Source organism: Anopheles cruzii, chromosome 3 (genome assembly GCF_943734635.1).
Source record: "Anopheles cruzii chromosome 3, idAnoCruzAS_RS32_06, whole genome shotgun sequence".
NCBI classification, from domain to species: Eukaryota; Metazoa; Arthropoda; class Insecta; order Diptera; family Culicidae; genus Anopheles; species Anopheles cruzii.
The window spans coordinates 34,929,991-34,942,402 of NC_069145.1; the positions used below are offsets into that span (position 1 = coordinate 34,929,991).

Sequence of the window (12,412 nt, forward strand, 5' to 3'; positions counted from 1 at the left end):
CGCTCTAGAGCCCGTGCTTCTCCACCAACAGCGATGCTGTGACTGGTCCAGCTGCGCACCGAAACCGAGGAACGGCCACGAAACCGTAACCTTCTGGGAGGATTATCGCTCTCCGATCGCGCAGATCGCCGAAGCTATCAACGAGCTGACCACGCGGCCGAAGGTTTCATGAAGATCGCAGTTCAAGATGAACGTGATTCATTGCCGGTCCTCCGGCTGATCAAAACATTCTCGGCGGGAAGCCGGGCCTCAGAGCCTAAGTGCGGGATTTTCAGACCAACCCGATCAAGGGGCGATCAGTTGTTTGGCAGCTCGGCGTCACCCGAAGGTGAGGGGTTCTTCTTCAACCACGGCTCTTCCGACTCGTCGCGACTCGGAACAAGTTCTACCGGATTCGATTGGCGTCTAGTTGGTCGACCCCAAACCGGAAACGGTTGTGCAAAACAGCGCACTAAAAGCAGCCAAAGACACTGCATGGGATGTGCTGGGCGGGTTAATGGATTTCGTTTAACAGGTCAACAGTACGAGGGCAGGCAACTCATTACACGGAATGGTTATTGCTTTTGTAGGTACATACGGGTCAGCCCTACAGTGCGCGCCGTTTATGACACGTTACTTCCGACCGGGGATTACCTTTGGAAATTCCACAATCGCGAGACGTACAAGGAAGGGTCTTCGGTCCTGGGTCCTTGGGGCGTTGCACTATCAACTGCAACTCTTCGCGTAGTTAGCGAACATAGTAAAACCCGTTCCAATCGGCATATAGTTGCCATTTGAACTCCGTTGTCTTGAAAAACGAAATACCAAACTCGCACAAGTTGTTGGCTTATCTAATCGGTTGTTTATTACATTTTCACATTCGCCCAATTTTTTCCCATTCGAATCATGAATGGTTTCAGATCGGATTGTTCGGAAATCGGATGTTTGCAATGAAAGTGTGTGTGTCTGTGATTATTCAAATGATTATTCAAATGTTTCCGTCCGGAACCGGTTTACCCAAGCATGGCGATAATGGCGAGACGGCACCCTGTGGTGTTGGGAAAAAATTCAAAACCCATCCAAAGGTAAACAAATGATTTCGTGATCGGGTATCACAAAATTGTGTTAAAAAATTGTTAAATAATACGGAGTACGCGTAATTTCAACAGTGTCGAAAAGTACCAACACGTTGGCCATGAGAACGACTTCGAGGTGCCGATTGATTCTTCCTCCATGTTTAATCCAATCTAAATTAACGAACCACTTGTAAAACTCGTAGCGTACGTCTGACGTATTTATGGTAGACAGCCGTTTTTTGCTTATTATCGTGTATCGTTATCGTTCTAACCTGTTTTATGATCCTTGTGGATTTTATACGATGGGCTAAGTCTGATTGTTTTCGAACGTTTGAATTTATTTTTGCTTTGGAACGCACCAAACGTTATTTATTTGCAGTCTTATTGCTTGATCTTTTATTATCTTTTAGTCTGAGCTGTTTCTTTCTGTTTTATTCGCACGACAGTAATCTTGTTTTGTCGGTTGGCTCCGGAATACCGCACGGATTTTTTTTTTAATTCTTCATTGCTGTCGGGGATACGTAAACTTATTTTACACAATGTCTATGGAAACAATGGCCAGTGATTTTCTTTTACTGCGGTAACATTTGTAGAGACCATGAAACAGGGACTCAACTATGTGCACAGCACACAAAAGATTACGTGGTGTGTAAAAAAGGATTGACTTAAAATTTGATCAAATGCTTAAAGTGTGAAAAACAAGTGTCATAGATCATCTTCTTAAAAAAAATTGAAATTGAAACAAATTAATCCGGCAAAGGACAATTTGGGGATTTCTTGCTTTCTATTAGAACAGTTCATCAAGTGTTGACATGCCTAATTGCCAAACGATATGCCAAATTTGCAAACATCATGCATTTTCAATCACATGGAATGTAGCCACACAGTCTAGCACATATCATGGTGATAACGACCGTGAAATGGCCTCAGACTAATTACCATTGGTCCGTTTATTTACTCTATTTCCGCTATGAAACCCACGTGGTGCGCTGCGTCCGAAACCAGATTGCCGCTAGTGCAGTCGTTACTGCGGCCCTCGTATATTGCCGCCGATGCATTGACGGACGAGCACAACGTGACGGATGTTGAGAGCGATGTCGAAATTCCCACCGTGGCACCTTTCTGCTTCAGGATAGCAGAAGAATAAACACGAAGGATACTTCTACAGCGCATCTATCCGCAGCTTTCAACAGTTTGTAGTCTAATCGAACCCGCAACAATTGGACTATCAAACGAATGAGTGTTTTATCGGAGCTTCTCAAATGATTTCGTACATGTCGCGACCCAATCCGGAGCTCAATGGAGCTCATTTTATATTGTTTAGAAGGGAAACGGTCCTTTTGTGCGCCGAACAACGAATTGGGATTAACCGCACAACCCAACGTAAACAACATAATTTACCGCACAATGGAAATCACCATGAAATTCTAAGCACAATGCCAATCAGCTCTAAAAAGAACGGTTCTGTCGCTGTCATGTTGTATAATGAAAATCGAAAAAACAAGAATATTTACGATATGTGTTCACTACTGAACTGTTTATTTCATATATTTCCAGTTTCGCATAAATTCTAACACTTGGTTAATTGACCTATGATGCGTGATAACTTGAAAACAATACAAATCGGTCACGCCTAGTTGGTTTCGATTATATTACAGTCTCTAATGGAGGCGCCCATCTTCCGAGATGTCGCTTCTGATCACGGACTCGGATTTGTTCCGACTGCTTGGAGCGAAACGATCGATCGATCATGTTGTTGTACGAAGAATAACCTAGTGGTCACGCGAAACGTTTAACGTTACGGGAGGGAAAACAGTCAATCACTGGCGATTTTCATTGGATGGAAATTCGTACGTTACGTAAAAAAAAAAAAAAGAAAAGCCAAACATGAGTTCGCGGTTACCACCCGGTGGGCCGTCAGTAGCGGGTTTCTAATTTATGTGTGCCCTCCTGTTGCGTTTGGTACTTGCTTTGTTTGTTGCCGTGACGTGTGATCACACACGGGGGGCAACGGTTTGCGCGGTTTTACGAGATATTTGAAGGAGCATCAACAGTCTCTCGGGATTTATAAAAAACAACATCACACAAACCCGCACTTCGCACTCCGCGGTCTGTGTTTTTGCTCACCTACAGCCGACAGCGGTTCTTTTGGTTCAATGTTTGTGTTTGTGCATTCGTGTGGTGCTGGCTCTGGGTTCCTGGCTCTGGGTTCCTGGCACTGGCTAAACTGGCACAAAGTATTCTACCTGCTGCACTATACTCTGCACCTCTGCCTCCGAGTCGAAGGGTGGTAACAGCGACACCAGCCTCACGCCGCTGTTGTTCGTAGTCTCGATGTACGATCGTTTCTCAAACACTTTCAGACAATTTCGCACCGTGTCCGTTGATATGCTTTCGCCTGTGGAGTGGAATGGAAAAGCCCGTCATTAGTGCCATTAACCGATTTTGCTTACTGATTTGCGAATCATTGGCCACTCGATCGAATACATACCGTACTTGCAGGTACCTTGCTCAACGCGTGCGTTGATTTCTTTAATGCACAATTGGATAAACTCCGACTCCATCATGGATCCACAGCGAGTGGATGGCTCCGATTCCACGACGAGTAGTTTGTTCAGCGTGGCCGCTACCGCCGCGTAGGTATGTGTAAACGGAGCGAGCACCGACTGTAGCACGATACGATCGCAGTGCTTCTCCGGGGGAAAGTGTACGCGTTCGGTGTCTTCTTCGAACACTTGCTGGTCTTCGAAATAATCGTCCATCTCGTCGTCCACGTCCAGCCCATCCATGTTTCGGCACATCCGCTGTGCCTGTTGCTGTTCCTCGGTCAGCTCCGGCTTCGGTTGACACAAAATGTTCTGACCACACAGCCCTTCCAGTGAGTTGTCGAGTACGGTTTCCAGTTTCTGACACGGTTTACACAGAATGAACTCGTACACGAGGAGGTCGGCAAACTGCATACACAACTGCAGCAGCGTGTTACGCCCAACCGTCGTTTCACCGGCGTCCAGCTTGCGCTCCGCGTCCCGCTTGATCACGCAGGCACACGTGACGACGATCGATTCAAGGGCAAAGTGAGGTAGCAAACAGTTCGAGTAGTACGCCAGCTCGATTACGTTCGGTATCATGACGACCGGTTTGATGAACGGTTGCCCGTTGCGCAGTTCGCGCGTTACGAGGCCGGGCCCGAGCAGATCGGCAGCGTAGCGTATCACGTCCTCGGACGTCCCGGTGAACCCGAGATCACGGACTCTACTCAGCACGGCACGCAGTTCGTCCAGTGCTTCGACCAGAATCGAAAGCGGTGCTCCATCGCGGAACCGATTCAGCAGCAGAAAGGCGAGCGCGTTCGTCGTCATGACCGATGTGGCGCGTGCACTGTCGAACACTACGTGGCGCGCAATATTGTCAATCAGCTGCCGCTGGTCCTGCTCTTCCTGCACGACATCCGTACCGAAAAGCGACGTGGTGGAGGGTTTATGTTGCAGACGCCTAAAATATTGGGAACGTGATCATTAGCAGCAGCTCATCCAGAGGGCTGGAACTTGCGTACGTACCGCATCTCCGGTGTGTAGTTGTGTGCCGTATCGGTGGTGCGCAGCGATTTTACCAGTTCGCTGAGTGAAAACGGTTCGTTAAAGTCGATCCTCATCAACCCGTAGCGCGCTTTCAGGACCTTCATGATAGCCTTTGCTGCCGACGCAAAGCTTTCCGGTATCTTTTTCTGTCCGAGCTGTTCGCGCACGAAATTGCCATCGACCAGCTTTTCATAGTTGATAGAAACGGGCACGATCAGAGCGTCCGAAATGCTTTTGTCGTTGAACGCGTCTACGATCACGGACAGAATTCCGCTCTGTGTTTGGGAGAGAAACATAAAACTATGTTACGTACGCAAAATTCTCTTCATTCGGGCACGGTCTCCTACCTTAGGCATACACGGCTTCCCGGTCCGCGTACGACCTCCTTCGATGAAAAACTCGACATTATGACCGGCGGTTAAACATTTCTGCAGGTACGTGTGCAGAACCGCCCGGTACACGTGATCCTTTTTGCCCGTCAACGGATCAATCTTGCGCTTGATGAAGAACGCTCCGTCGTAACGGAGGATGCTCCCGAACACCGGTATCCGCAAATTGTCCCCACCCGCCACCAGCGGACACTTGATATCGTTGTTCAGCAGAATGAAACTGACCATAATGTAATCGAGATGGCTTCGGTGAAGGGGCAAGAAAATGAGCGGTATATCCGGATTCTTCTCGATGGCCCGCTTTATCATCTCAATCTGGGCCGGGTGGGCGGCTACGCCGGACATGAAGCACGGTAGCAGCTTGTACAGTACCCACGAGGTGATGCGCAGCACCATGTTGGAGATCTTGGACCGCATTCCGATCAAAATCTAAAAATGCCAGAAAGTGAAACCGATCAGCCGATCAGACGATCGATGCAGTCGAGTGGTGCAGTGGTCCTCTACTACCTTTTGCGCTCGCTGTTCGTGTTTGTGGTGCATCTCGTTGAAGTAGCTGTCCTCGTCGAAGCTTTCGTCGTCTTCGGCCAGCCCCAACTGGGCCCGCTTTTCGTTCGTGGCCTCCTTGGCGGTCAATTCCAGCGCTTCCAGAACGCGGTCGTCCGGCAGAACGGTACCGGCCAGCTGCGGGTAAGGGAACCGCTTGACACGCGTTGCCTGGGCCAGATGGGGACACCAGACGCCCCAATCGAAGGCACCCGTCCCGGGGGCAGTGGCATAGTGGGAACCGGCATGCGTTGTCACGCGCAGAATGTCGATCGCATGACGCCGTCGGTCACTCTGGTCCCGCTGAGGACGCTGATGAGCACGAAAGAGATAGAGCGGGATGGATCGAGAAAGAGAGAGATGGATAAGATAAACCCGTTCTACGCAAATCTTCCCATCCAAGATGATCGCGCCCTCGCGTACCCAAACGTGATCTAGTTCGTAGATGCGATGATATCCGTTGCTGTTTGCCTTGCGGTTAGGTAACGCCATCGGCCAACCCCGGCCGCCGGCATTGGCCGGCATCGCTCCGGCCCTACTACACACACTTCTTTTTGCTATCTAACCTAAGCCTGAACTGAACACAGGAATGGTTACAGGAATTCGTCTACTAAAAGGGGCGACGCGCCGCGGAAACGGACAATTTGATCGCGAACCACACTGTAGGAACACCCGAGTGGGGTCAACCGCGAACCGTGTGCGCCTGCTGCTAAAAGGTAGGTTTCTATGTTTCTGGTACCGGATATAAATAGAGATTCCGCCCGTGACAGCCGTGAGCTACGCAGTGACTGACACAAAACGCGCCACTGAACCCGCCGCGCTGCCGTTCGGGTGGCGGTATGTTTACGGTTCCCGAAGGTTGCCACCTCCTCTCGAGGAGGTGAGAGAATTACTCGGATGCCACACAGTGACTGTCAGGCCGGGGTGGAGAGAAATCTCCACCGCCACTCTGCTCTCTGCGAGATCGTTGTCGAGAAGATTATAAATGCAAATAAATACGCAATCCTATCCATCCATTTCGCGGTATCACTGGCACACGCGTTCCTGACCAGCACCCTCTCCGATACAGTGGCCATTCCGGCGCAAGCTTGTAGTGCGATCAAGGAGTGTATTAAATTACATACTGAGGCATTTATTAATTGTGCAGCTGATTACGAATTGTTAGTAATAGTGCGAACCCTTCCTTTCCCATGTGAAACAGCATGCATATTAGTATGCTCCACGAACATTCGGTAGAAATAGACAGATTGGAGCCAAAAATTAGGTTATTGTTACAATGTGCTCTCTCTATGAACATGCAAGTGTTAGACAGTATTGCTGTTAACCGGATCACAATGCTAACCCCGTTGTTATTGTGCAAGATTGAGTTGCAACGGCTGCGACGCGATAACGTTTTACGATGATGAATGATTGCTCCGGTAGAAAATGCTTTAGAAACTTACACTTTCGATCGGCGAACAGGACGGGCACGCCAGGCCGGGGATGTTCGGCTGTGCCGGTTTTACGTTCGGTGTCGGTGTATCCTTTATATGAAACAGCCGTTGCTGTCGCAGCTGTGTTTTATGTGTGTGCAAACGGTTCGTTGACGAAGCCAGTTCCAGTATCCGTAGAGTAGGAGTCGATCAAGTAGAACGGTTTAGAGTCGGGTATAGGTTTGCAATTCAACATTCACAATTCCGAAACCGTGCGCGGCGCACATAAATGTGTACATTTTTTTGTGGATGCATGGGAAAGCGTACGATGTAAGTGATGTATGTTCTCAATTCTCATGTGTACCGGTTGTGCAATTTAATGTGTAACGAATTTAAAGGTACATAACATTCTTAACAAAGACATAGACAATACGATCTCTAGAAGCATAGTTCATAGCACCATCATCCATTTTCCAGTATAACAATGTGCAGAAGGAAGAGTTAAGTTATTTACAAATTCGGTAAACTCCTGGTTTACCAATTCATCAACTGACTGCAATTCACACACACGCACGGCAGGCGTTCGGAGGAAGAGAACTTACGCAGAGAGAGCATGCGATGCTTACCGTTCGTTCGTTGTCCTTGTGGAGCTGCCGTTGCTCGCGTTCCAAATCCTTGTAACGCTTCGGGGCAGCAAAGGCAGAAAAAACGCCATTCCGTTCGGTGCCCGTAGCGGAGCTGAAAACATTCGGTATTCGGAAGGACCCGTACGCCTCCTGTATGCGATTTGATATCACGTCCACCATATCGTTCGCTCTGCAGATTGGAAAATGGTAGAAAACAGATGATGATCATGATAAAACAAGGAAAATTACATTCGAAATTTTGAGGAAAAAGCTGAGCTTGGTGGGTGGTTCTTCTAGAGGAAAGTTCTGCACAGATCCCGTATGTGTTCCGTGGCCCTACGTGAACAACTCACTCACCTTCTTGAAGAAGTCATATGAAACTTCCTTATGAACCCGATATTCGAGCACATAAAAATTGTTTGTTCCGTGCGAAGAACATTGCCATTTGAAGCAATTTAATCTTTGGACCCCGTGCCGAACTCATACAAGAGTCTGCCACAACCAGGTTCAGCACAGTGCTGTTATTAAGTCTGCTGCTCAAGTGCAACCCACTCGGTTTAATGATTAACAGATAGCGTTATCGACGAGTGCCGCTGATAATGGTAGCCAAAGTCAACCACAGGTCCAACAGGAAAAGGCTCGAACTCGAAGGCGATCACTTTGTTTTTCTATATTAAATAATCTCGCATAAGAACTTTGCACCGAGTTTAGATTATCAAACGTCAGCCAGCTGCAGTTACCACCCCCTGCGGCGGGACCATTGTGGTCCAGGTTAATTAAATAAGTAGATAAAACACTCGTCACCACGGTCCAAAGTATAGCGCGTTAATGGGTTCACCTGCGTTGACCTACGCCTGAAGGTGGCTACAGTGGCCAAACACGACGTCAACGTCGAAACAAGTGCAGGTGGTGGCGATCGCCGAAAAATCCAACCGGCCCGATTACTGATACCGAGGAAGCAAAAGATAGCAGCAAGTGTCAAGGTCGGATTCGGTCGGTCGAGACCGTTTTTTGTTTTTTCATTTATCAGAACGAGCCGAGAGCCGAGAGTCGAGAGGGTCAATATTTGCGATAATTTCATCGTCTATCGATTGGTAGCAACTGCTCCAAACAAACAAACCTGTTGATGATCCTCTCGTTAGCACTACATTTCCTGGTGTGAATAAACAAAGCTCCGCAAAAAAGTGGAGCACCGGTCGCTATCGTGGAAACGAAACAGGGCGCAGTTGAACCGAAAACTCAGGTGCCAGATATAGTACATTAATCAGCAAGTATTTGAAAGCAATTACCCTAAAATAGTATGAATGTAACCGCAAATTTTAAACCGAATTAATCTCTTCGTTTTGAGAACGTAACTTTCTCTGTTCTACAACAAAAAGTAACGACAACAATCTTCATTAGACGAAATCATGTACACCATCGTCAGATTAGAATGATGAAAAAATTCTAAGCATGCTGATTATGTAACGGATATAACGCAACCGCGCGGCGTAAGTCTAATTGGTAGCCACCGAACGGAAGAGTTTCATTGAACTCTCGTTCCGCAAGCATTGAAAGTGACGTGACTGTCGTCGCAATGAACACTGCTGTCGCGAGTTTACGGCCTTAGACGACCTTGACACTAGAACACGCCGCGTCAGTCAACGGAACGAGCATGGCCCATCGAACGGTTAACGTATTGGGGGATCGATGATACGCGCGCGGGAAATACGGAAGTTCAGTGTAGAAATCCGAAACTGCGTCGATCGATTGCCAAATAGCGAACAACACGTGTTGTTCGAGAAATTTATCACTTCATTTACAAAAAAAAAACACTTCATGCAATGTTTGGCTCGTCAGGGAACCCTCGTCACTTCACTGTTATTGGTACTTTAGCTTTAAGTTTTAGCACTTGGAGAATAAGTGAAGCAAGATCCTTTGCCATGTAGACGGTAGTTAGTTTTAGACATTGTTATGATCGCTTATCACGGTGCTTAAGGTTAAGGTGCTATCACTTCCATGAAAGGAAACGTGGAAAAATGTTCTTACGACACGTGGCCGACAGTACTTAAACTTGTAGTAAATGAACACTTTCGAATGATCGTGCTCCATGATTGGACCAATAGACTAGTAAGTCACTAACAGCACAACCTCTCCGTTGGCAAATGTTAGTCTTCTATTGCGAATCACGCCACACGCCCAAGAGTACGCCAGAGAAACAGGCCACAACTGAGCCGGGCAAGGTATTCGGAAGCACATTCTGTGCCGCCTTAAGGCCTTAAGTGCGTTATTCAGGATCACTTTACGAGGTCGCATAATAAACTTCGCCGCGACCCATTCCCGGGCGGAAGAAACTCTGGATTAATCACTCCACCAGCGGTGACGAGCACGCAACGCCTATCATCGTTCCGCGGTCCGACTCCAGTCCGGAATACAGAGGTGCGCGCGAAATACTACAACAAGAAAAAAAACCGATCACGTAGTTCGTCAACCAATGCTACCGTTTCGCCTTGAGTAGAAGCAGCAAGCGCATCATGGTCAAAGTTCCGTCTTAGCGTTGCGGCACGTTGTTCTGCAACGTTTGCTCGAACTCGAAATGATTGCCGATCGAGCAAAGCCCAAACCGAGGACACCTTGCCGGAACTTCCCGGTGCAAAACGTGAAGCCTCCTCCCTCGCATATCAGCTACGATCGTTGATCAATTGATCGATCGCTGGTAGGATTGGTTCCTTGCCGCACCAATTGGACCGTCCGTCAGTTCGCAGTACGCGATCGGTACGGTAGCCAAGTAGCCGAGAGCGGTGTGCTGTGCGCTGAGAGAAGTGGAACAGCGCACCGCGCCGAGGAAAGGTCACGTCTGGAAGTCGGACGAGAGATGATAACGGTCCCGAGCACGAACACCACGGATGGGTCAATCTGGGCCGTGATCGCCAAGCCGATTGTGCCGGCCGCCTGTGTGTCAGGGCACACCGTGTGGACTCCAACCGCCGATCGCGTGATCGCTTCTCCGCGTCCGCTCAATGAGAGTCGCGCCGAGGAGGTTATATTGATAATTCCCTGCCTGCCATTCATATTTACCTTTGGTTTTTAAACAAGTATCCAACGACACAGAGAAACACTAGTATCTCGACGAATCCCAACATTGTGGCGACCGGTTGCCGACGACGCTCTCTCACCGGAACCCGTTCTTCTTCGCTCTCTCGAACTCTCCGGCCCGGGAGTGACCCAAACACTGGATGCTGCGCCCGTTGTCACATGCACTGCCACGCGCCACGCGTTGTTTATGGTGTGCCACGATGATTTGTACCACTTGTTTGAAAGCGTTTCGGACAGAAATGGCAAAGCACCGGGAGGAGAAAAGCTGCTCGCGGCCACACCAGAAGGGCACTGCGTGTTTCGCCTGTGTGCCGAAAGTTTCGCACGAAACTACACGATGATGGCCACCGAACCGACGAGGCTTTCGCTTTTCTTGTCAATCGTTAACCGAACGTCGTGCGACATCCGTTTCGTTGGTGACAATGATCCTTCCCGGCTGGCACTGGGCCAACATTAAAAATAACAAAACATTCACTACTGGGGATACTTTCTTTACGGCGGAACAGCAACTTCGACGCCACCGCACCGAAACGAGTGAAGCGATCTTGCCTCAGGAGGTGCTAAGAAAATCGCGATACGAATAACACTAAACACGCATCGATCACGATCACGTCTGCAGCCACTTGTGCTAACGGAAGAACATTCTATGTGCCCGGAGGCAACATACGGCTGGTTCTAAAATCTAACTCTAGCCGCGGAAGGTGCACCCCAACAACGGTCGGTTACCGAACTTAGACACGGCGTAAGCACCGCAGCACCCTATCACGAATGTTTTCGCAGCTGTGTGGAACGAGACGGCACCATTCGACCATGTCCGATGATAGGAAACCCATCGACTGCCGGCACCGCGACCCGTTCACGACGGTTTTGTGCAAAGTAGTCACGGGCAATCATCTCTCGTCGCTCTCTCACGGCTCCCGCGGCACGGGTCGACGGTGCCGCCCGTGGCGGGAGCTGGCAAGGGAGGGTTATGCTCCGAGGAATTACAATGCCGAGACGCACACCGTCTCCAGTAGCCGCGCGAACATTTTCGCGGATTGGAGGACAATTGGTTCGCGGGACGGTCACCGGACCGGACACCACTACTACACTCAGCGGCGGCCAATAACAACGGCGTCCGCCCCACAACCAACACCTACTTTGGACGCCCAAAGGGCTGGCTGATAACCCGCGGTCGACGTACGGGGCGGTACGATTTAGAAGTGACGAGCGTCTCGCGACTCCATGCTACACGCATTGTGTTTCCCGCCCTGTGCCGGTGTTGCCCGGGGCAGGAAGTAGGGTGGTCAGGGCCCAGCGCTAGCGCTCGTTGTATCGCTCGCCTTTGTCGTTGATAAGAGACAAACTGCGGAACGATCGCGCAAAAAAAGCCGATGGCGACCAATGATATTAGCAATGACGCCTAAGAAGACCGCAGGGACCGTAATTGCGTCTGACAACGAAGAAAGTAGCCGCCGAAGGTGCGATAGTCGGCCACAGTCACCGTGAGCACGTAGCAGGACTTACGATGAGCCTGCGCGGATGGGTTAGTGTCCTGTCCGAGCGTGACTGATTCAAACAAATTTCCCTTGCAGCATCTTTGTTGACGAATGATGATCGAACAACGAAACCCATTACTTTCTCCAATGCCTTGGGGCTGTCCTTGGGCCTTGGGCCATTCGTGCTGACTACAAAGACAAATGGAATGGTTTAAATGCGAATAAAGCTAGAAACATCTTATTGAGTTCATTCACG

At 49.2% G+C, this 12,412-nt stretch overlaps 1 protein-coding gene across 1 annotated transcript; it reads right to left on the bottom strand.

Moving 5' to 3' along the window:
• Positions 1-3,260: 3,260 nt before the first annotated feature.
• On the bottom strand, positions 3,261-11,143 carry LOC128275196 (glycerol-3-phosphate acyltransferase 1, mitochondrial). Its single transcript, XM_053013612.1, has 8 exons — positions 10,661-11,143; positions 7,604-7,793; positions 7,008-7,118; positions 5,530-5,877; positions 4,981-5,451; positions 4,613-4,908; positions 3,547-4,547; positions 3,261-3,453 (listed from the first exon to the last, which is right to left on the bottom strand). Exons 1-8 carry the CDS (start codon positions 10,723-10,725, stop codon positions 3,278-3,280), a joined length of 2,658 nt encoding a protein of 885 aa, XP_052869572.1. The 5' UTR covers positions 10,726-11,143; the 3' UTR covers positions 3,261-3,277.
• Positions 11,144-12,412: the final 1,269 nt, after the last annotated feature.

Excerpts from the sequence above, each read along its gene's own strand:
- LOC128275196 (XM_053013612.1), bottom strand. The coding sequence starts at position 10,725 with ATGTTGGGATTCGTCGAGATACTAGTGTTTCTCTGTGTCGTTGGATAC. Across the intron at positions 7,119-7,603 it reads ACAAGGACAACGAACGAACG|CTGCGACAGCAACGGCTGTT; the intron begins GTAAGCATCGCA and ends CATAAAACACAG. Across the intron at positions 4,909-4,980 it reads GGAAGCCGTGTATGCCTAAG|AGCGGAATTCTGTCCGTGAT; the intron begins GTAGGAGACCGT and ends TCCCAAACACAG.